This window comes from Lissotriton helveticus, chromosome 7 (assembly GCF_964261635.1).
Source record: "Lissotriton helveticus chromosome 7, aLisHel1.1, whole genome shotgun sequence".
In the NCBI taxonomy this organism is placed as follows: Eukaryota; Metazoa; Chordata; class Amphibia; order Caudata; family Salamandridae; genus Lissotriton; species Lissotriton helveticus.
This window is the reverse complement of record NC_136068.1, coordinates 1,391,148,709-1,391,172,353: the sequence shown is the minus strand read 5'-3', so window position 1 is coordinate 1,391,172,353 and position 23,645 is coordinate 1,391,148,709. Positions and strand designations below refer to the sequence as shown.

At 45.2% G+C, this 23,645-nt stretch overlaps 1 protein-coding gene across 6 annotated transcripts in view; it reads right to left on the bottom strand.

Moving 5' to 3' along the window:
• WDR45B (WD repeat domain 45B) overlaps nt 1–23,645 on the bottom strand; it is an 830,957-nt gene that overhangs the window by 610,817 nt on the left and 196,495 nt on the right. For all 6 annotated transcript variants that reach the window (XM_078654716.1, XM_078654712.1, XM_078654713.1 and 3 more), the window contains exon 2: nt 13,419–13,493. In XM_078654716.1, the coding sequence (XP_078510842.1) occupies nt 13,419–13,493 (75 nt within the window). The remainder of the gene's footprint in view (nt 1–13,418; nt 13,494–23,645) is intronic.

Below are 23,645 nucleotides of genomic sequence, written 5' to 3'. Positions count from 1 at the left end.
AACATCAAATCGATCAATCTGTGTCGCAAGTTTAGGGAAAAAATCTGCAGTGTCTACGTACGGTGCATTCACATTAATTAGTAGAATGGGTTCCCCCCCCAGTGTGCCTAATACCAATACGTATCTACCCTCGTCATCAGTCACAACCTCCGAGACTTGGAAGGGGAGAGATCGTTGGATCGTTGGATCAGTATGCATACCGCCCATGAGTATAAGCTATAGCTAGAGAAGAATCAGTGATTACCCCAAGACACCGCTAACCTATGTGTCGTGAGCGGAGTATAGTGTGTTTCCTGAAAGAAGGCTATTTGAATAGTATGTCTGGCCATGTAAGCTAGGACCTAACAACTTTTCTTGGGGTTTGACAGTCCTCTAACATTCCACAATAAGCAGCGAAGATGCAGACAAAAGCTGCGTTCCCTTGGAGGAGTCATCTGATCAGCTCGTGACATAGCATTACATCATGCAAATAAGCACGTGGTGCATCAATAATATTGTGAGAGTATTGCTCCGTACCAACAAAGAGGAGAACAATAACCAACAATGAACAACCCTACCCCCGTCCCCCACCCACATCGGATACGTGAAGAATAACCTAGTGAATAACAAAGAAGATAAGACAGAAAAGGGTGGAAGACAAGAGAGAAGAAGAGGAATTATTAGGAGAGAACAGGAGAACATCCTAGGGAGGTAAGCAACACTCCATTGGAGCCGTTTTATGTATAATAATCATAGTCTATTAATTCGTTACTGCACTTTTTGTAGTTATATCACAGTTAGCGGTGATCAATGTATATACATTTTTGTGAAGAGTTCCCATGATTTACAGGCCACAAATAATGTTCCTTATCAACCACAATGCAGGATTGTCAGTCGGTTATACATGAATTTGGACATTGAAGAGCAACGAGCGAGGTTCAGGTCGCAAAGCATCTTCCAGTCCCTCAGGAGTCTGGATCTCAGTTCCCATCATGTCCACGTAGCCTGTCATCATTCTGGTGCTGCTTCCAGAACTGCACTGCATTCTCATGGGAGTCAAAGACATATGCCTTTCTCCCAATCTGGATGCGAAGTCGGGCCGGGTAGAACATGGCATATTTAACATTCCTTTTTTGAAGTGCGCGCTTGACATCCTTATATTTGTGGCGAGCTTCCTGCATGACAGGTGTGAAATCTGGGAACAGTGCAATACTGGATCGCTGGTAGGAGAGGGAGCCGAGCTCCCGGGACAGTCAGAGCACTATATCCCAGTCTTGGTAGTTAAGGATCTTGGCAATAATCAGTCTTGGAGTCGCGCCCGGTGCTGGACGAGGTCACATGTGCTCGCTCAACTGCAGATGTGTCCGAAAAGGCATATTTCCCAAATATCTCAAGGAGGACAGACTCGATAAATTTAGCCATAGGGTCTGCGTTTGTGGATTCGGCAATGCCCGCGAATAGTTTCTGCGCGACCACGCTTCCAAATCTTCGATTTTTGCCGCAAGTTGTTTAAGGAGATTCTCAGTCCTCTCGAGACGTTTCTGCACTGATGGTTGTGCTTCTTCCAGATCAGAGATCCGCTGCTCTGCGTTCGCAATACGTGTGTACTGTGCCTCAAGGAGCCCATGTATGACATCCAGTCTTGTAGTGACGGTGTCCAGACGGGTCTCAATAGCTTGGAAGCCAGCACGTAGTTCGCCCATTATTGCAGTGCCCTCCAATTGGGGCGGTTACGTTCCAGTGACACCCTCAATGTCATCGTGTCTGGGGGTCTTCCCAGCCTCAACATTCAGCTGGTGATGTTTGGGGTCCGAACGACCCATTGTACCCACAATTAACTGGGCACCTAGTCACTCAGGCAGAATCGCCAAGAGGACAAACTGCGGCGCGGCATCCGGGGTCCCCCCACTCCAACAGCCGCCTTGCCAGGGCCCAACGGTTTAAGGTTCGCAGCAAATGGCGTGTGGCAATCCACAAGGCTTATGCTATTTAATATGGCCATAAAGTTGAACAGCATTAAGTGGAGCTAAATCATGCCGGCCTTTACGGGAGGAGGCGCGGGGTGTCCAACTGTATTGCAACTAAAGGGCACTAGGGGACATCGGCCGCCACCCCAGTAACACAACGCCTGGGGCACTTGAAGCGGAAGGCGGGGCCCAGCTCCACAGTCCGAGTCAGCACAGCGAGGCTGGTCAGCAAAGAGGGCCGCGCGGAGCGCTCGGCATCACTCACCTCATCGAAAGCACCAGGGGAAGTTTTCTAAATAGCCGCCTTCTCACGGGGGCGCCAACATGGCCCCTAGCAATCCAGAAGCAGCCCAGCAACAGGCCTCCAATGATGATAGCTGCTCTTGGTCTGGTGCGAGACGGGGCAATTGAGAAAGGTCATTGTATTGCTCCTCAGGCATGATGTTTATCAACGCATCGTCAATAATAAAAGGTATGAAGCAAGCATTTACTTTTAGTGTTATTTTCGGACAATGTTTGAATGACTTGTGAGATTATAGACGTCGACTTTTCTTTGACTCCAGTCTGACATGTGCATGCTTTTCTGAGGTAAACATCGACATTGCACATCAGTTTTCTTCATTGTCACTTGGCAATGAAACTGAAGATATCTTGGAGGAAGATTTAGAGGACAATCAACTTTGTTTACTGTCAATCTGCCACTGCAGATCTTGCTGAATGGCCTTGTGGGCGTGAGTTGGACGTCGCTTCTGGAACATTCGCGTGTCCATTTTGCTTTTTCATCACGAAGCACTTAGCTTTTCCTTCGCCTTGCAAACCATTACAACGTGGTTCTCCTCCTTCACACAACCTTTGGATACGTGTCCACGGCGGCACATTTATCGCCATTATCGACATTTAAACGAAAAGACACACCTAAAGCACAGTTTCTTTTTCGTTGGAGACATCATTTTGTGCTCTTCAGCTTTGCTTTTCTGCTGACTTTTCATGTTCATAACTGAATAATACTGGGCACTTTCAGCCTCCATATCAGCAGCTTGTCGATCAGCAATTTCCTGAGCTATGGCAACCATGAGAGCGCGCTCTAGACTAAGGGATTCTCTCAGCATTCGTCGTCTGAATGAATCTGACAGACATCCATCAATAACTCGTAGACGTACAGCTTCTTCATCAATGAATTCATCAATTCTTTCACCAGCTTTCTGTCGTTCCTGACAGAACATAAATCTTTTGCAATCAACATTCGGCACCATATTGAACTTTGACATTTAATGTGTCTTTGACCACAATGTTCTCTCAACCTGGTTTTCACTGCCTTTAGCGCTCTTCTGTATTCGGCTATTTTTCCTGCTAACGCTTTCCCGCCATTATCTGTCACTGCGTCCAGCACATTCTTCGTACCTGGCTGTTTCTGCCTTTAACGTTCCATTAGATTTATTACTCAGTGTTGCATAGTGGTGCAGTACCTCTATCACGGCCTTAGTGGCAGATTTTTGCCAGGTATGAAAATGCAGAAAGGCCCCCATGCACCTGGAGAAAACTCTTTGGGTGTTGGGGGCATTTGTTATTTTGTTGACAGAAAACAAACTCCTGATTTGGGTGTTTTATTTCTCTAAACAAAAAAGTTTGTGAATAAGGTTCTTTAAACAAGGCCCCCTCCCAGTAACCTTTCACTGCTGTGAAGGAACAAGTAGCAGTGGAGGCTGCCTTCCCAAAACAGAGATGCCAGCTAGGGAGGTATGCCATATTTATGCATAGCTTATCCTGTGTCCTAATCTCTCTCGGTGTATATTACCTAATCTATTTCATGTTGATACCACTTATTTATATTTCAAACACCTAAAACTGAATTTTATATTCATACTGATCTAATGTATGCTGCAATTAGCAAACCAAACACCATTCATTTGATGTACTCCAGAAGGGTTAGAGACTGAATTGGCTGTTATTCAAAACTGATACATGCAGGTAAATATTACATGCAGACCTCAACAGAAAATGTGTAATCAAGGGGACCTTTTTCACTGATCACCTTCCTTAGAATGTATAAACTTGGTACCCCTACTTACAATATTGTAATGCAATGGCACTCCATAAACATAAGAAAAACAATTATCAACAAGGAAATTAGTAAAGGTCTGTTACTGAAATACCATGTGTACACAACATTTAGATATTTTCAGGCTATAAAAGGTAATTAGCCTTGAATTTTAACTAATTATTTTGTGCCAGCAATAAAAGTGTACTATATCCCCTTATTAAATGAGAGTTATATAACCAAAGTCTTGGATATCGCAGACTGCTTTGTCACTTGATCCACCTTGTGGTGCTATTCTGCTCTTTTGCATACTTGTTCAGACCCATTTTTGGGTATTAAACTTTTATTTTAGATCACTTTAAAGATCAAAGAATCGTAGAAGAAAAATAGAAGTAAAGGTAGTAAAATAGGCAAAGGTGGTCAAAGTGAATATGCCACAAATTCATGGCTACCTTTATAGACCTTTATGTTTTTTAACTTTTGCACATCAGTAAATGTACCATCAGGGAACCTGCCATGAAAATGGCAAGCAGACCACATCCCAACAAATACCCATAGGTACAATGTGCAAGCATCATCTCCACATACTTGCAGTCACCATATCAATTAAAGGCCATATTGAAACAGGCCACCTGGAAATTAAGTTTCACTATGGACAGGGAGGCCCGTATTCTAAAGAGAGGCATTCATCCAGCTATTGACTCTTGTTTGATAAAAATAAAGTACAATCTTATATCACTTGGAACCTCCCCCATGGAGTGTGCCGTTTTTGGCTATTATTGAGGCAGGGTTCTCTTCCACTAAATAATGTATTATCTAAATGGTACGGTTCCTCCCCAGTCTGTAATTTGTGTAATAATTCCATCCAGGATGTTACCCATGTGCTCTTTATCTGTCCCGCTTTACTATTATATCGACGTAAATGGATGAGGCTAATCTGTCTACAATTATCCATTCTTTCTGCCTCTTTCTGCCTCTGCATTAATAGACGCCATCTATAAACCACCAAATGAAATGTTTTGTCATAGGATTTTTAACTTTTTTAAGTGTTTTTTAGATATGTATTAAAACTTTATATGGATGTCATGATTATTAATATTGATTTTATCTGATATTTTATAATATTTAGCGTATTTGTAAATCATATTTTACTGTTTGAGAATGTATACTTCACCTTTTTTTCTCTTCTTTTTATGTGGATCTCTTTTGAGTTCCAAAATCATAAAAATAAAATAAACTGTCTCTCTCTCAGTCCTATAATGGAAATTTCCATGGCAATTACACACAAATGTAATGTAGTCAATGGGGGTAGAAACAAACAGTGGAGATGTATACTTGTATTACATGCTAGCACAACCTAGTTATGGGCACAACCAAGCAGACTAAGGTTATAAGTCGGGAATCACACAACATTATCCTATCCAAGAACACACCTTGCATTTTTGGTAGATCCACCACTAGTCTGCCGCCATCTAAAAATGTAAAGGTCTCATTGGAAATGCACAGTGAATGTTGCACTACATAAAAGCCACAAAACCCCTGTCTATTCCAGTATTGGTAGCTTGAATAGTGGACCTTTTGTGCAGATCTGCAGACCTCTCTCTGTTCTGCAGTGTACTGAAACACAAATATAGCATTGTCAAAGCACTTCAGTTCTCACCTGCAGAAAACTCAGAACTCATGGACTAGAACTTACACGGAGCGTTGCAAGTAAACGTATATTTTACTCAGCGCCTAGAGACCCTTACGGGTGATTGTGCGCTTTACAAATGTGGATTATTATTATTATTATTACTCAAAAATATACTTGTACAGGGATTCATTCATCATCATTAAAATGTTTATTTCGAGAAAATCCTCATCAAACAAATACAATAAATCAATTCATTTCTTGACATAAGTGAATTCAATCAATTAGTAAATAATCATAAAATAAATGGTCTTAAAACTTAAAATACTGTCAACCAATCTTTCTACAACTAAAACTATTAATAGGTAAATTTCTGAGCCTGAATTTCAAGTATAAGTGTTTGGCAGCAAGTAGGATAATAGAGATGAGGTGATAGTATCCAATCTAAGAAGTGGTTGATCGATAATGCCTAAATGCCCTGACGGCAGACACCACTTTTCCATCACTTATAACCAGTATGGCTATTTTAGGTGTCTCCTACATGATTGAGCCATACCTTGGTTGGCTTTTGTAAAAACCTGTGTTTACATCTCTTAAAACCCTAAGATCTAAACCCAGGTTTTTACAAAAACCAACCAAGGTATGGCATATGTTCTGGCTAAATTCACTACTTCCGTTAGAGCATTTTTGTATGGAGCCAGCTCCTCAGTACCAGAATCTAAGCCAATAAAGTAATTGCCTAAGATTGGCTACATATGCTGTGCATTTCAGGCCCATATCCAGATGCAAGGGAAGAAGTGGAGCACTTTGGGCATGTTAACTAATGATTTAATTACCTTCTTTTCGATGATAGATAAACTAGTGACATTAAAATAACCCACATTTCAGTCCTATATAAAGCTGCACTTAAGGCTTCTGCTCAGTATAGTTGTAGAGCCTGCGAGATAGACCTAGAAAAAGTTGATTTAAATATTTTGAAAACTGCCACTGCATTACAGTCGAGCATTAGTTGACTTTCCTGGATTTGTAAAGAGCACAACTTAACTCCAAGATAGTAAAAAATGGGGACCATTCCTATACGATTTGTGTGTGTTAAAAGCCATGTAATGTTTTGTGTGATTAATTTCCAATACGCAGAGACTACAAAAGGTGGCAAACTTGTTTATTAGGTCCTTAAGCCCACCGCTGGAATCTTATGACCATCTGATTTTGGGGTATAGTTAACACAATCATCTAAGTAATTTAATACATCATTAATGTAAAGAGAAAACAGTGTTGGAAATAACATGCATCCCTGATGCACACCTCTTTGGATACTAATGTTATCTGTCACTTCCACATTGTCTCCCACGATCTAACTTCAGCATACTTATTATTGAGCAGATATGATTATGGACAATAGATTCTCTGGCACTCCCATTTGCTCAAGGACTACCCATAACTTGGATTTAGGAATCACATTGAAGGCTGCCCTCAGGTCTACGAAGGCCACATATAGGTGTTCCTGCTGTAAAACAACTGGTTTACAGTATATTAGCACAAAAAGTAAAACTTAAGTCTATTGTGCTAACCTTCCATCTGTATGCTGCTTGCAATTTGGACGAAATATTATTCTCTTGCACCCAATCTCGAATTTTTCTGCAGAAGATTTTTTAAAGTTGTCAATGACACTATATTCACCCAGGTTGTCCCTATTTCGTTTCTTAAATCTACCTCTTTCCATGTTTCAGGGATGGCCTCTCCTGCCAATATGCCATTTAATGGTATGGTAATGATGGATGATCAAATCAGTGGTTCTGAGAGAAAAAGGTCCCAGGTATTTTATCCGGACTTTGGGCCTTCCTAGATGTCATGCTATCAATTGCTTGGAGTGTATCTTGCATTGTAAATTTCAGGAGCTCAGTACTGATGGGAATCTAGCTGTAACCTCCCTGAGAGTAATGTCTTGGGAAGCAGAAAGATTTGACGATAGCCCAGAGCCAAGACGTCTCTGCGCCCACACAATCGCTCACCCACGACATGTTGACACCTAGCATAGATATATCGTGCAAATGCCTCCTCCACACCTATACCATATTAAAATTGCCAGTTCGCCTGTCAATCCAGATAACGAGTGTTATTACTGCTGTCCGCTGCGGGGGCGGTGGGTGGGGTTTAATCTTGTTGCTGTTTTATTGCCTATTAGGTTTGATATATATAAATATGTTAAAACACAATGCAATATACAGTATACCACGGGGAGTGTGGAGCAGATGACAGTTAGCATGGACACTATTAACAAAAGTAGGACAGATTTCCATGTAAACTGATCTGCGACATGTCAAAAATGTGATGCGATGCAATGTTGCTAAATAAACACAAGTTTAAAAAGAAATCGAAAAAATCTGAAAAATGCTTAAACAAAACACGGGGTTGGATAAAAAATTCCATGCAAATGTATTCCCAAAGACTGCCATCAGCGACAATATGCCAAAATGATCTATTGTCGAGCATTTTTTAATGCTTCAAGGAGATCCTGCCAATTAGCGTCATCCCAGCTCTTTTTACATAATGCCTGAAGACGCCTGTAATTCGTTCTTGCCTCTATAGTGACGCTTATATTACTCTTAATTGCTGCCAAGAGCTCAGATTTAACGAACTAACTCTATTTGTTAAACCATGTGGGTTGTTGTAAACAGAAGATTTACTTTTGTATAAAAGTTGTCCCCTGTAGCTTTGGTGTTTGCTGTATTTATGGCCACTTAATGCATCTTCCGTTATTAGTGACATTAGGCAGGGGATCTACTTAAGAATTTTAAACAGCCTGATCGAATTGCAGTGTGCCTTACATGGCTAAAAAGAGAGCACTAGGGACACTGTCAGATCTTTCAACAATTACCTCTAAAACAGGCCATAAACTTAAGTCCAGCATGATGGGTCAGGGTCAAAGCAGCCAGCTGTATCGCAGAGGCTGTCCAATTTTTGACTGGAGTGATGTCTTGATTTTCTTCAGACCACCTGGGCAAGACTTCAAAATACCAGGGCACAATGTGAACACTCCTCAAAATAGGACTCTGCACACTTTAGAATACCAAAATACAACGTGGACAAAGCTCAACACTCATTTGCAAAGTAAAGGAGAATATTTATTGCAGCAAGTTCCTATATATCAAATGGCAAGAATATACATGTAAAATAAATGCATGTAGTGAATGAATATACACACAAGAATGACTAATTAGAACTTGGAATATTTCACTGGCTGTCTGTTTGGCATCCTCCTCGCCAGCATGACTGGAGAACCCGTTGACAGTCTAAGGCAGGAGATCTCAACCGGGTACACAAAAAGGCCCTGCGCAGCGTGTCTGATATTTGTCGCCAAGTTCAGTCAAGTTCCATTGAAGAATACGTTCTGTACTCCTAATTGAGGCAGACTGTATTTGAACTGTATAGGGCAGTGTCTCCCAAACTGTGGGTCAAGACCCACTGGAGGGTCGCCAGCCGATGTTTGATGGGTCGTGAAAGTCCAAGCAATAAATAAAGATGCCTTTAAATTATAAATGTATCGTGCCACATTTGCGGCACTTCAAAAACAGAGGTCATATGTCAAGCTACGTCTTCTGTGGATAATTTTTTTCTGCTGATTATTTACTATACACATTCAGCAGTGAGGGAAGCAAAATAGAGCACATTTGTTTGTAATTTTGAAGTACGATGGAAAACAAGACTTTAAAAGGATCAGAACAAATCAATACGCCTTACTTGGTCTATGCAAATGTAGTGACCATTTCAATGGAAAATTCTCTGGCTGTAAATGACAATGCGCTCCCACACAACGCTTTAATTACATATAAAAATCGCAAGTCTCATGTCCATTAAAGCTCTATTGCCATTAGACCATCAACAAGATCATTCTTCCCTAACAACAATTTTATCTAATCATAACGAATTGCAGGTGAGGGAGGAGCGCTGCCTGCTATAATGTTGAAGTGTAGCATTGAATCACAATGATTAGTGATCCTGATCCAATAAATCACTTTATTTATCAAGGAGTCTTTTCATTGCAAGCAGATGGAGATTATTTGGGAAGACTAATAATGAACACAACCATGCCCTTTATCATTAGTGATCTCGCATGAACAACAGAAGAGGTTGATTCCTCAAAGAATCCACGGTCCTGTTTCCTGTCTGGTCATTACCATCCATGACAAAATGATTACATTGGTTCTGAATAGTATTATTTTGTAACAACGGTATCCATTGCGTGGGGTTTGTAACTGTACCGTTTGACATAGGGCCCCTAGTATAATTCCTATACACACTGCTGAGCTTCTTTCTTGGGACAGCACTTTCACCACTGGGGCAGTGGGAAATGGGACACACACTCTCATGGCATGTTTTTGTTCCGGACCTGTAGTTTCCATATATGTTTCATTTTAAAAATCCCCTACCACATCTTCTTGTAGCGTGTACGCAAGTTGCAAGTGTCTGTACCTACCATGTTTTTTAATTCTACAATTTCAGCTCTAAGTGCTTCAACTGTTTGTACTAGAGGGCGCTTGTTTATTATCACACTTGTGCCTGCTAAAACGTTCTCTTTTCCAGCTGCATTAATATTATTATTATTATCTCCTTGTTGTTAGGGCTCAATATTTGCTAGGGGCATAAATCTATTGCTATGAATCACATTTGACTCTAAGTAGACTTGTGATTCTGTGGACAAAGTGTGGAACTGTCACTTAACTAAGGAGCGGTCTTAAGTGTGCTCTGAGTATCAGTTGCAATCTTGGAGCAGTCATTACTAATTTGCTTGTTTGCAGCCCTTTTTATTAATAGCTTAGCTACCTTTGGAGCCTTTCTAGGAGATTCAATGTCCTCCACAGATTAAACGAGATTCAACCTCTTCTAACATGACTTCGATGTCCCTTTAAACAAGCATTTGCAATGCAATAGGTCTCGCATTAGGAAAGTTTGAGCTATTGGTCTTGTAATGACATTTTTTATTTGTGTTGGTTTTGAAAATAGCTAAATTAATAGCTTTGTCATTTACAATGCCAATCCTTTTAACTTTTGCAAATGTGACACCTATAGCATTTGTAATGCAACATGTTTTGTATTTACGTGACTTAGATGTATTGATATTACAAATAATAGCTTTTAATTTTTTTAAATAATTAATACTTAAATAACAGTTATTGTAATTTAGAATGGCAATAGCTTAAACTTTTGTAAATAACATGCCTTGGGAGGAATGCAACAAATGAGCTGCAGCAATGCAAGCACCATCCTATGATTGTGCATGGCTGCAGTGGCAGCCTCTATTGCTGTCTCTATTCTGCTGGTTGGGTTTTGAACTGCGGTCTCTTTTCTTCTCTGAGGACTATGAGCACAATTTGTCAAGGGTACCTTGGAGGTTTTTATAGGGTAAAGATAGATGAAACATTACTGAAATAATTGTAAAATGATAGCAAGCTGAATCAATGTCAGACGCCTTCTAATTGCTCATATCAGGGACAACTCTAAAGAAACACATTTTATGTCCGCTTTATATTCTGCTGCACCTACACATTTTAGATTGGCCTTTTTCTTTTTATGAACTAAACTTTCTTGCAACGTCGGCAAACAAGCACATATCCTAAAGCGATAGTGCTGTACCTTAGTCCCACGCCTATCATTTATTAACACATCGTGCCTGAGACAGAAAACCTGTCTACCACCAAATGCACCGCGCTTGAAAAAAACATGTAAATGCTAAATGTAACTGAAATTGGACCCGAAGGCCATATTCAAAATGAAGATGCTCCATCAGCGAGCCTTACAATCAACATAAATACAAGTGAACAAATTACAAAAGCAAATGTTACATTACATGAGGCAAAAGTGATCATCGTGAGCAAACAAAATACAAGAGGAGCGAACGGTGCATTACAGGAGGAGACGAGAGAACAATCACCGCCGCAGCCCGGAGGAAAACACCGGAAGCAGATGTCCGGCCCGCCGCCTGGTTGTGGGCGGGGCTGGGAAGAGGTGTGTCCACTCCCACTGCCTTGCGGAAGCTTTGCCTGTTGTGACCGGAGATGCCGTGCCAGCCATGGCGCCCCGTGCAGAAGATGGAGAAGGAGAGACCGGCCCGCCGCCGAACGCAAGCCGACCCGGTGAGTCCCGAATGTATGCGGCGGCCGGGGGCCCTTCTATGTATGCGGCGGGGGGGGGGTGGTGGTGGTGGTGTCTCTGTATGTGTATGTGTGTGTGTGTGTGTGTGCGTGCGTGCGTGTGTGTGTGTGGATGCGGCGCGGGGGGGGGGGCGCGCGCGTGCGTGTCTGTGCCTTCCTGCCTGCGTGTGCATGTGTCCCGGGGTGGGGTGGGAGGGGTGGGAGCTGTCTGTGTGTGAGCAAGTTACTCTGCGCATGCGCGCCTCAGACGCGCGCTCACGCGGTCAAAACTGGAAAAGAAAAGCTCGTGTCAGATTGGTGTCCTCAAAACTAGATACGGGTAGCAATAGGTCTGAAGCAGACACCTCAATGCTCACGCATTGAGAGTACGTCTGCTCGACCTAAGAAGCAGACACCTCAATGCTCACGCATTGAGAGTACGTCTGCTCGACCTAAAAACAGCTCTCATATGCATGTTTTACCATCTTTTTGGTCTTGCAACTCCCTGTAAACTCAGCAACTTTCCTCTTGCACATAACATACTATACATTAAAGGGGCAAAATGTGTAAGGTATAGTCTGATGACGACACACAAGAGTTCCTTACCTCAGCTCCAACAACAAAGTAGTCTAGAAAGGTGATATGTATGTCCTAGAAAAATAACTGTTTGTACAGCACATATACGGTATTTAACCACACTATAACCCCTTTATTGGATTGGCCCCTGAAGGAAACAGGCAGTGCTTTCTTGCTTGTATGTGCATTATATTCAATGTACATTTCTCTTAGGTATCACTGTTGTAGACATTTGAGGCCAGGGCACACTGTAAGAATGTGGTCAAAGTTTCTATATTAAGTTGATACAAACAACAAAATGAGTAATTATATATTTTTCTTCACCGACTACCAAATTAACTTAATTAAAATGATTATTAGTGTTCGTTCTACCAATTAGTCTATTTAATCCTGAACAGAGAGATTTTTGAGTAGCAGGCAAAATAAAAAGTTCACTTAACCATACACCTTTCTTGGGCTTGCTGAGAAAATACATATTATGAGCAAATCTCTCAGATCGAATATTTGCCCGAGTTGTTCTAACTCAGTGGGACCTTAATACCAGCTTTGTAGAAAATTATACTGACTCTGGAACTAGTCTTTACTTAGTCATGCTGATTAGTCTCGAATTAGAGCAGTTAAGTTCTTTCCAAATAAAAGCTGCTGAAGAATTGGGGGAATATAATTACAGTCCACTGATCTGCAATATAATGGCTCTATCACCTTCCTTAAACCCTGCAGGAAACCTAAATCCAGATCCACTTAGGAAGAGATGAAGCCCTGCTATGCAGCAATTCTACAAATAAGTACCTTCAATTAAGTCTAAAGCTTGTGTGCCAGTACGGTTGAAAACAATGATTGAATACATTAGACGTGAGACAAGTTTGCTTCAAAAATGTTAAGGACACATCACATTGGTTTTCCCGCATACTAGTTAATGAATCATAATATGCCAGAACAGTATTAGGCGAAGAGTGTAACTAGGTCCGGAATGATTATTTATCGAATATAATTCCTAAGTACTTATGTTGGGAAATTAATTAACAAATAGATATATATATATATTTTCATATCAACCAATTTCTAAAATTAGGAATTACAAAAAGAAAAATAAATACCTTGCTTTTCTTTCTCCTTCAATGGATCGGTGTTATAAACTCGAAAACCGTTCTCCATTCCACAGGCAAAACAACCTAAATCAAGAAATGTCAAGAAAATATACACTTGTTAGACTCAAAACTTTGATTATACCACACACAGTAAGATCTCAAATGGACAATTTCCATTAGTTTCTCGAAAGAATGTCTGAAACACTCTAGCTTTATAGATGATATCTAAGTCAAAGTGACGTTAACATAGTCCCCTGCATAATCAATACGCATAGATGTACAGATACTCTCATTCATAGATGTTATTAAGCATACTGCATGTCTCAATGCATTTCATTGTTGTGTATTAACTGTCTTGATTAATTGTTTTGTAACCTGGAGGTGTACACAACAATCAAAGGGACTTTCAGAATCAACTGTTGTGAAGATGGAAACTCAGACACCACACCTTATGTAGAAGGTTCTGGTTTGGAACTTCTTGGTCCATGATGGAGGAGCTGCATTTTTCTTTTTTTAATACCAATGCCTTTGCTGTTGGCTAATTCCTCAAGCTCAGCTATAAGGGAATGCCTGGTAACTAGGCATATGCTACAGGGAACAGAGAAATAACTCAGACTGACAGATATGAAAGTATATCTGGGGGCATATTTGGTTAATCTCAAAGCAAGTGGTGTTTAAATTCAAGAGACTCCCGTTAGCTAGTTTCTCCTGCCCTGTAGTTAATGTTAAAGAGATTTGTAGAGTGCACGGTTACCAAACGGTGTCCTGGCGCTAACCCAATATTCGGACTCGTAAAAATCAGGAAACATTACCAGTAGTCAGACCTGCTAAAGAGCCAAATTTTCAACTCTCGTCTAAATTCCAGAAGAGAGGAGGCTGAGCGAATGGACAACAGGAGTTTGTTCCAAATGGTGATGGTACCCAGATAAAAACTTCTGCCACCCCAACTTGATTTTTTGAATATAGGTACCTTAAGGCTTCTAGAATTAGAGGATCTACGTGCCCTACTGGGCGAGTACCATCTAAAGTACTGAGCTAAATTCTGAGGGCCTATATTGCGCACGCCTTGTTTGCAAAGCATAAGGCTTTGAATTGAATCCTCTCAACTGGCAGCGAGAGTAACTGCTTAATAGTATTCCTGACCAAGACATTTGTTGGCGTATGAGTAAGAACTCTTGCAGCTGGGGGCGCTAGGTGGCGCCTGAGCAAGATGGCTGCCCTGGCGTAAAGCTCCCGTCTAGCCGAGCGCTACAACAATCAGAATCCTCATCCTGCCCCATAAAATGTTGCTTTTCACCCCGCCGATGCTGCTAGGAAGGTGTTGAGCGGCTTCGGTGCAAATTTGGGCCGGCTCCGTGGAGTGGAGCCCCCCCGGCGGCGGCGGTAATCATCAGGGCGGAGCGGCGGCCTAATACTGTTGGAGGCCAGAAGCGGATACTGCAGCTACGCGAGGCCCATGCTTTCGGGCCTACTAACCTCCTTGGGTCGGCTCCGATAACCGGGGTGCGATCACTCACGCTCACACCCTTGTGGCTGCTCCTACCTGGCCTGAAAGACTGGCGACCCGCTGAGGAAGGCCCTTTGCTCACACTCCTGGGGTGCGGAGGTCCGGCGCGGACCAGAGACAAGTGGAAGATCGCGGCCGAAGATCGCGGCCGCCATTGCCGACACTGCCGGTGAGGAGGGACATCGACAGAGCGGCTCTCCTGGAGGGACAACGAAGGACCTAGGGCCCACACGCTGACTGTACCCGGCCCCCCAGCCGCACTGAGCACCACGATCCGCCATTTTGTGTACCACGGGGCGAGCTGGTGGAATCAGCAGCCATACACCACTGCTGCAGCTGGGAGTGAACAGCCGCCTCACAACTGCCCTGCTGTGGCCCCCTGGGGCCCCCCTACACTACTTGGCTCCCTCACCTCCTTGCCCAGAGGGCACCCACTGCGGAACACATTGAGTCAAATACCTGCGCCAGGTGGCGGACAACGACTGCCATTACATTGCCACACGCGGTTGGCCCAACGTGAGCACTACAATCCTGACACTTCACTGCTGACCACCCCCCCCCTGCTGGCACGGCCTCGGAAGACTCGGTGCAGGCGGACACGGAAGCTGGCACTGCCCACAGCGATGGGTGCCCGGAGCAGGTGGGGAATACGGCTAGCCTTCTTTGGACGCGGAGGGGAGGCCCCATACACAGGTTCGCTGCCATTGAGGCTTTGTGCAGCGGGTCTACTACACGGCACCCCCCTTGAACATTTTACGCCACCAATGTACTGCGGCCTGCGACGCTTTGCTACCACGCTCTATCTACATTAGGCCTGACCCCCGAGGTAATCCTACCGGTCAGGGTACGGCTCCGGCCAACGCCCGGGCCTCTTTCTTTGCATCTACTGGGGGCACAGCTGCTGACGTCCCTGTCCCCCACAGTGGCTGGAGGTGCTGCGTCTGGGGGCAGCGGGCAACCATGGGCAAGACGGAGCCTCGGCAGTCCAAGCTGCCATTTGACACCCGAAAGACACAGAGTTCTGCACCTAGAGGACAGGCAGATGACGATCCTCCAGACATGCGGGAATCTGGTTGGAAGGAATTACTAATGAGCATGCAGCAGAGCTTATCCTCCATTGACTCCAAAATAGACACGATTACCCTACGCCTAGATAATTTCGTAGCGAAACTAGATGGCCATGAAGAACGACTAAAAGAGGCTGAACAACGCGTGTCAGACTTGGAAGATGGCGCCAGCGCGAGCAGGCAGCACGTGTCCCAAATGGACAAGCTCCTGAAAATTATCTCTGACAAGAACGAGGAATTGGAATTCCGCTCTCGGCGGAACAACGTTCGCATGATTGGACTGGCCGAGACGACCAATACGGGGCGGCTGGAGGACTTCATGGAAACCCTGCTTGCAGACCTGTTTGGCAGAGACTCTTTTTCCGCACAACTGGTCATTGAGAGAGCTCACCGTCCCTTGGCCGTTAGACCTCCACCAGGGGCTCCGCCTTGCCCCATAATAATGCGGTTCCTCAACTATCAAGATCGGGACACCTTACTGAGGCTGGCGAGAGAGAAGAGGGACGTGAAGTATGAGAATACCACTCTCTCATTTTATCCCGACGTCACACAAACTGTGCAAGACGCACGTCGGAAATTCCTGGCGGTAAAGAAGCAGCTTCAGTCTTGCAGCATCCCATACGCCATGCTGTATCCTGCACGATTGCGGATCCATCATAGGGGTCGGAAACACATCTTCACCTCACCACAGCAGGCGGAGAATTTTCTCAAGCACGACCGACGCTCCGCCTCTAGGGAGGCTGCTGCACGGCGCAGGTCGAGGTCCCACTCGCCGCTGTCGGGGCCCTCCTGACTGTGATGAGCTTCTTGCTGCGATGGGACCACACCGGAGTGGCTGCTGAACACCTGAGAGACGCTCTCCAGATTGGTGATGTATGATTGTTCTTATTGAACTGAGGGCACAGACTTTCGCCCGGCCGTCCGCCCTCGTCCCATCAGATCGACCCCCGACTACGGGAGGTTGTGGATAGGTGAAATAAGAGAGGTGGCGTGGTAATGGCGGGAGCCCCCGCCCTGCGGCTCCGCTATTTGCATGTAGCCAGGTTCTGAGCTGGGATGGTGCAGTGAGCTAAAAAACGGTGATGGATCAAGCCCTGATCTTTGGACTGGGTAAGAGTGGTCTGCTTAATTCAGACACTCTGTTCATCACCACCCCCTTTTCTGAATCCGCTATTGAGGGCATTACCCCCTAGTTCATGGTCTGGTTTTTGTTCTTGGTTTGCTCCTTACGAGCTGGGACCCTAGGTCCTATGGGATTCTCCGGGGGGGGGGGGATGTTACTTCCTGGCTAGTTGGGTCAGCCGGTGTGGGTGGGAAGGGGTGGGCTGGGATGTTTAGTAACACTTTGTTGGTGAATAGTGAGTCAAAGCAGTGCACCTGGGAGCACCGGCATGCTTGTATAGAGACTCCCTGCGACCATGGGTGAACGAGAAGACAGCAACGTTAGTCTGAACATTCGGTCGTGGAATGTGCGAGGGCTTAACGAACCTCGAAAAAGGCGGCAGATACTAGGCTATCTTGATCGGCATCATGTCCATATCGCTCTTCTACAGGAGACGCACTTGGCGATGGGTAGCACCCCCAGATTCGCGTCCCGATGGGCCTCACATAGCTGCTTTGCCACCTACTCGTCGTATGCCAGGGGAGTAACTATACTTACCAAACGGGGAGTCCGATTTGTGGAGGGTGGACAGGACTCTGATCCAGTGGGCAGGTATTGCTTATTATGGGGGAGGCTCCAATCACATGAAATTGTACTAGTGAACTATTTTGGGCCGAATGTTGATGGTCCCCACTTCTTGTTAATGCTCAGGGGTAAGATTTTCACGTTAGGATGTAGATATGTCATCTGGGGGGGTGATTTCAATACAGTAGTTCACCCCACCTGGGATAGGCCGGCCATGACTGCGGCGCATTACACCTCCTCCCAACGCACCTTACAGGACGTCTTAAACACGGACTGCTATGTGGACACATGGAGCTTCCTCCACCCCACACAGAGAGAAGGCACACACCACTCTTCCATGCATAACACCTGGGCCAGGTTGGATTATGTGTTCGTTGCGAAAGGAATGACTAACTGGCTGACTGGATTCCGGGTTGGTGGTAGCAGCCCGGCGCCATTATTGAGAGACGCTGCACAACGGCGGACTGGACTACAATTGCTCACCTGATTTTTTAAACTAATTTTGTGATATTGATATGTGCTTTTAAACAGTTACTGTGTGACTGCAACGGTGTTTCGGTTTGCGTGCAGGGCGGCTGACTCATAGCGCCATTTGCACCCTTACCTTAATAGCGGCCCCTCTGCCTTGGTCCATCGCGGCTTCTGCCGTTTGTGTGGAGGGCGGCTCACCTACCGCGGCGTCTAGTGCCGGGCTGGTGGTGGGAACGGGCGCCATATTGGGAGGAGCCAGAGAGCGCAGGGACCTGTGGCAGCGGTCCAGTCGCTCGAGGCTCCCTCCCATAAAACGATAGGGAGTCCTTCCTCATTCGTGGATTCCGGGTTGGTGGTAGCAGCCCGGCGCCATTATTGAGAGACGCTGCACAACGGCGGACTGGACTACAATTGCTCACCTGATTTTTTAAACTAATTTTGTGATATTGATATGTGCTTTTAAACAGTTACTGTGTGACTGCAACGGTGTTTCGGTTTGCGTGCAGGGCGGCTGACTCATAGCGCCATTTGCACCCTTACCTTAATAGCGGCCCCTCTGCCTTGGTCCATCGCGGCTTCTGCCGTTTGTGTGGAGGGCGGCTCACCTACCGCGGCGTCTAGTGCCGGGCTGGTGGTGGGAACGGGCGCCATATTGGGAGGAGCCAGAGAGCGCAGGGACCTGTGGCAGCGGTCCAGTCGCTCGAGGCTCCCTCACATAAAACGTAATGTGGTGGAGGGAGCGCAGCGGACGAGCGCAGCGGGCGCGACGGAGGCGCGCCGGAGTCGCGCTAGAGTCAAGCTCGTCCGCGAGCGTCCGGGGCTAGGGGCGAAGGACTCTGTGTGTCCTCTGGTGTATACTTCCGCCGAATTATTTGCGCTAAGACCTTCTACCATGAAGTGCCCTCCCGTACCCCTCAATGCGGTGAAGCGGACATTCCGCCTAGGCATCAGTAATCCCATCGCCCTGATTACGGACCCCTCCTCTACCTACGCGGTCTCGGCAAGCATGCCAGTCACTACCTGCAATTTTAGATGTCTTTATTTAAATACACGTTCCATGACCAAACATCAGATAGATATCTTTTTGCTACTATCTGACATTAAACCGGATTTACTCCTGTTGACTGAAACATGGCTCACCCCGGATTCATTACCGGACATCTTGGCCGCCTTACCTGCTGATTATTATATTATCTCCGTGATACGACCGGCAGGTAAAATTGGGGGCGGGGTGGCCATCATCTCCAATAAAAAACATCAACTCAGACAACTTCCCTCCTTGGATATTCCTAATGTGGAGAATATTGTTGCCAAATTGGACACTGTCAATGGGACACTTGTGGTGGTTTTACTATACCGCCCGCCCCAAACCATGATTATGTTCCCTGCTATTCTTGCGGAGCAACTGGCCATGCTAGCCACTGATAATTCAAAACTGCTTTTGGTCGGGGACTTAAATCTCTGGTTTGACAATACTCTATCTGACCCCCAAGCAGCAGAGACTAGGGACCTTCTGAGTGATCTGAATTTAACACAACATATAGACACTCAGACCCATCAAAAGGGCCACAGTCTCGATCAACTTTGGTCATTGAATTTAGCCATTGATTTTATTGATATTAAACCTTGTAGCTGGTCTGATCATTTTATTATTAGTTTCTCATTTTGTGTTGAGAAAGCTCTTCAATTTAAGCTGAAGGCCACCAGTCTGACTCGGAAGTGGTCCTCGCTGGACATGTCTGCTTTCTTAAATCGGTTAAAGTCTACTTTGCCAGAGCAGAGCTCAGATGTGGAGATAGTTGAAGGTAGGCTTCAAGACTGGCTAAACTCGGCCATTAATGTTTGTGTTCCCCTCACCCGTTTTGATAACTCGCGTGGCGCGGATGCGCATAAATGGTTTACACCAGAGTTGAGGAAACTAAAACTTGAAGTGAGGCAGCAAGAGAGAACATGGCGTTCCAACTACTGTCCTCAAGCAAGAATCGCTTATTGTTCTACCCGAAAAGCCTACCAAAAAACATTGCACACCCACAAAACTGCTTATTTCTCTTCTAAAATACTTAATGCTACCAACAAGTCGAAAGAAATTTTCAGGATTGTGACGGAGCTGTGCAATGATGAGAGAACTTCTCCCCCGGTTGTCCCTTCACAACTGCTTTGCAACTCGCTGAATGACTATTTTAATGACAAAATAATGCTGATTAAGGACATTTTATCCAAACTTCCAGTTTGTGCCCTGATAGACGACACTTTTTTAAACCCTCTTACCTTGCATTCCTTTCCTTTAATCACTCACCAAACCCTTCAAGACTTACTCACTAGAGTTAAATCAGGCTCTCCTCAGGATGCCTGTCCTCCCCAAGTAATGAGAGAAATTGGTCGGGCGCTCCCAAACAGCCTGATTCCACTGCTCAATAACTCCCTTGTGTCAGGAATCGTCCCTAATAGTTTTAAACAGGCCTTATTGATCCCTTTGAGGAAAAAACCTGGTATTGATTCCTCAGACCTCTCTAACTATAGACCAATATCGTTACTGCCTTATTTATCCAAAATTTTGGAGGCGCACGTAACCAACTGCCTATCAAGTTTTGTGGAGGCTTCCGGGTATTTACAACCCAACCAGGCAGGCTTCCGGCCTGGTCACTCCACTGAGGCAGTGATATTGGCCGTCCAGAATACTCTAAGGTCTAATGCAGACAGGGACTTACACCAGGCTTTGGTGTTATTAGACCTGTCTGCGGCGTTCGACACGGTTGACTATACCATCTTGGTCAACCGTGTCGAACAGGCTGGTCTTCGAGACTCGGCCTTGGCCTGGCTCAAGTCTTTTGTTTCTGGACGCACTCAATCGGTCCGACTAGGCTCCTTCACAGCCCCTAAAAAATTCTCCTTCTGTGGGGTTCCTCAATAATCTTCCTTGTCCCCTTTATTATTTAATTTATACTTGCGCCCACTGTTATTTTCCTTACGAGAGTTCAAGGTCGATGTCTATAACTATGCAGACGACCTGCAGTTGGTTTTTGTGTTAAACTCCCACAATGCTGCCGAGGAATTTCGAGCCACCATGTCTTTTATTCAGAGGTGGATGTCCCTAAACCACCTTAAGTTAAATCCGGGAAAAACGGAGCTCATTCTACCTGGGAAGAGTGAGATTAGTTGGAGTCCTAGCTTCTGGCCATCGGACATGGGCTCGCCTCCAAAAAAATCCCGTACAGTGAAAAGCTTGGGAGTGACTCTTAGTGAGGATCTTACCTTGGTGAGCCAAGTCGGAACTGTGGTCTCCTCGGGGTTTTTTCAATTGAGGAAGATCAGAAAAATAGCACATCTTCTTACAGGCTTGGCTTTAATTCAGACAGTCAGTGCTCTAGTCCTGTCCCATATCGATTTCTCCAATGGCCTCTATTTGGGGGCGCCTATTGGTCAACTTAAAAGATTGCAGTACTTGCAAAATCAAGCTGCGAGACTTATCTGCAAAGTACCTAAGTGGGAATCGATTAGACATGGACTAGAGACCTTGCACTGGCTGCCTGTGGAACAGAGAGCCACTTTCAAGGTGGGTTGCATTGTGTTCAAGGCTCTGGAGGGTAAGGGCCCTATGTTCCTTAGATCACTACTGCGCAAATATACTCCTTCGCGCAGTTTGAGATCAATCCACAAAGATCTACTCGAGGTCCCTCGTTTCAAAAAGAAACGTCAAGGGGGCAGCAGCTTTCAATTCTTAGCCTCCTCATTGTGGAATGCCCTTCCCTTGACCCTGCGACATAGCAAGGATCTCCTTGCTTTTAGGAAGGCATTTAAAACCTTTCTTTTTTCCCAGGCCTACTGTAAAAAGTAATTGTATTTCTTTTATGCACTGTTATGTTTGATTCTCTCACCAGCGCCAAGAAGCCCCAGGGCGTATGCGCGCTTAACAAATAATAAATAACATAACATAACATAACTGGGGCGATACACATGGCTAAGACCTTTTCAGATCACTCCCCTGTGAAGGTTTCCCTGCGCCCCCTGTGGATCTCACGCCCTACCTTAGCTGGAAGCTTAACCCCCTGCATTTACAAGACTCCTTCTTCAAGGCGGAATTGGAACAAGAAATCATGGATTTCTTCCCCAGGAACACTCGCTCAGTAGCAAGTCTCACAACTGTCTGGGAGGCTTTTAAAGTGACTGTGAGAGGGTGGTGCATTTCCAAGGGGGGAGGCATCCTACGGGACCTCGGGCGGACCTTGGCCACATTAGAAACTGAAATGAAAACCCTGGAGCGGGAGGTGCTAGAACGGGGAGACTCAGGACCCTTGAAGGCCACTTTACGGGAGAAGTTATCAGAATACACAGACACTGCGGATAGAGAGAGCAGGTTCAGAGGGAAACATGCAACCACTAGGAGATATGGGGAAGGGGATAGGCCAGGGAGATCTTTGGCGGGGGCCATACGACCCCCTCGCTTTCGCAACTACATCACTGACTGCGGGACGAGCAGGGCACAACATACAGATCCCTACCGGACCAAATGGCTACCATAACCGCTTATTACGAGGCATTATACACGTCACATAGACAATCGGAGCTTAACCTGGGGGTCTTTTTTGAGGACGTGGCCCTTGCTTGGCTACGACCGGTGCAACAAAAATTCCTGGCGCATGACCTTAAGGTGGACGAAATTAAAGAGGCCATTATGGGCATGAAATCGGGTAAATGCCCTGGGTCTGATGGGATACCCATTGATTTTTACAAGACGTATGTTCATATACTTGCTCCCGTCCTCAAGGCTGTCTTCTACGAAGCGCTGGAAGAGGAGATGCTACCTGGCACCATGAGAGAGGCGCACATACTGTCCTTACTAAAACCTGGTAAGCCTCTAGACCAGTGCAGTTCCTATCGCCCACTGTCCCTCCTCAATAGTGATACCAAAATCCTTGCCAAAGTATTAGCCATTAGATTGAATCTGCTTCTTGAAAAAACTGTGTTGCCTGACCAATCGGGATTCGTCCCCAATCGGGCTACGTCCCACAATCTTCGTACCCTCCTGGCGATATTGCAGGATATAGATCCTAAATGCGCGGCGGTGGCTGTCTTTTTAGACGCAACCAAAGCGTTTGACTCAGAAGAATGGGACTACCTTCTTGGGACTTTGGAGTACATGGGATTCCCGAACCTCTTCATACGATGGGTCAAACTCCTCTACAACGCACCCATGGCCAGGGTCCTGCTTAACGGGTCCCGCTCAGACCCTTTTTCCGTCACCAGAGATACTAGGCAGGGCTGGCCATTATCCCCTGTCCTGTTTGCAATAGCCATTGAGCCACTAGCGGCGAAACTACGCCAACATCATAACCATAGGGGTCTAATTTATCCTTCCAGACAGGTACTAGTGTCCCTATACTCGGACGATATCACACTTTATATCCGCAATCCCAGCGAAAACTTAAATCCCGTACTGCGGGAGGTCACTAAGTTTGGAGCGTTTGCAGGCGTACAAATAAATTGGGGGAAATCAGCGGTGTTCC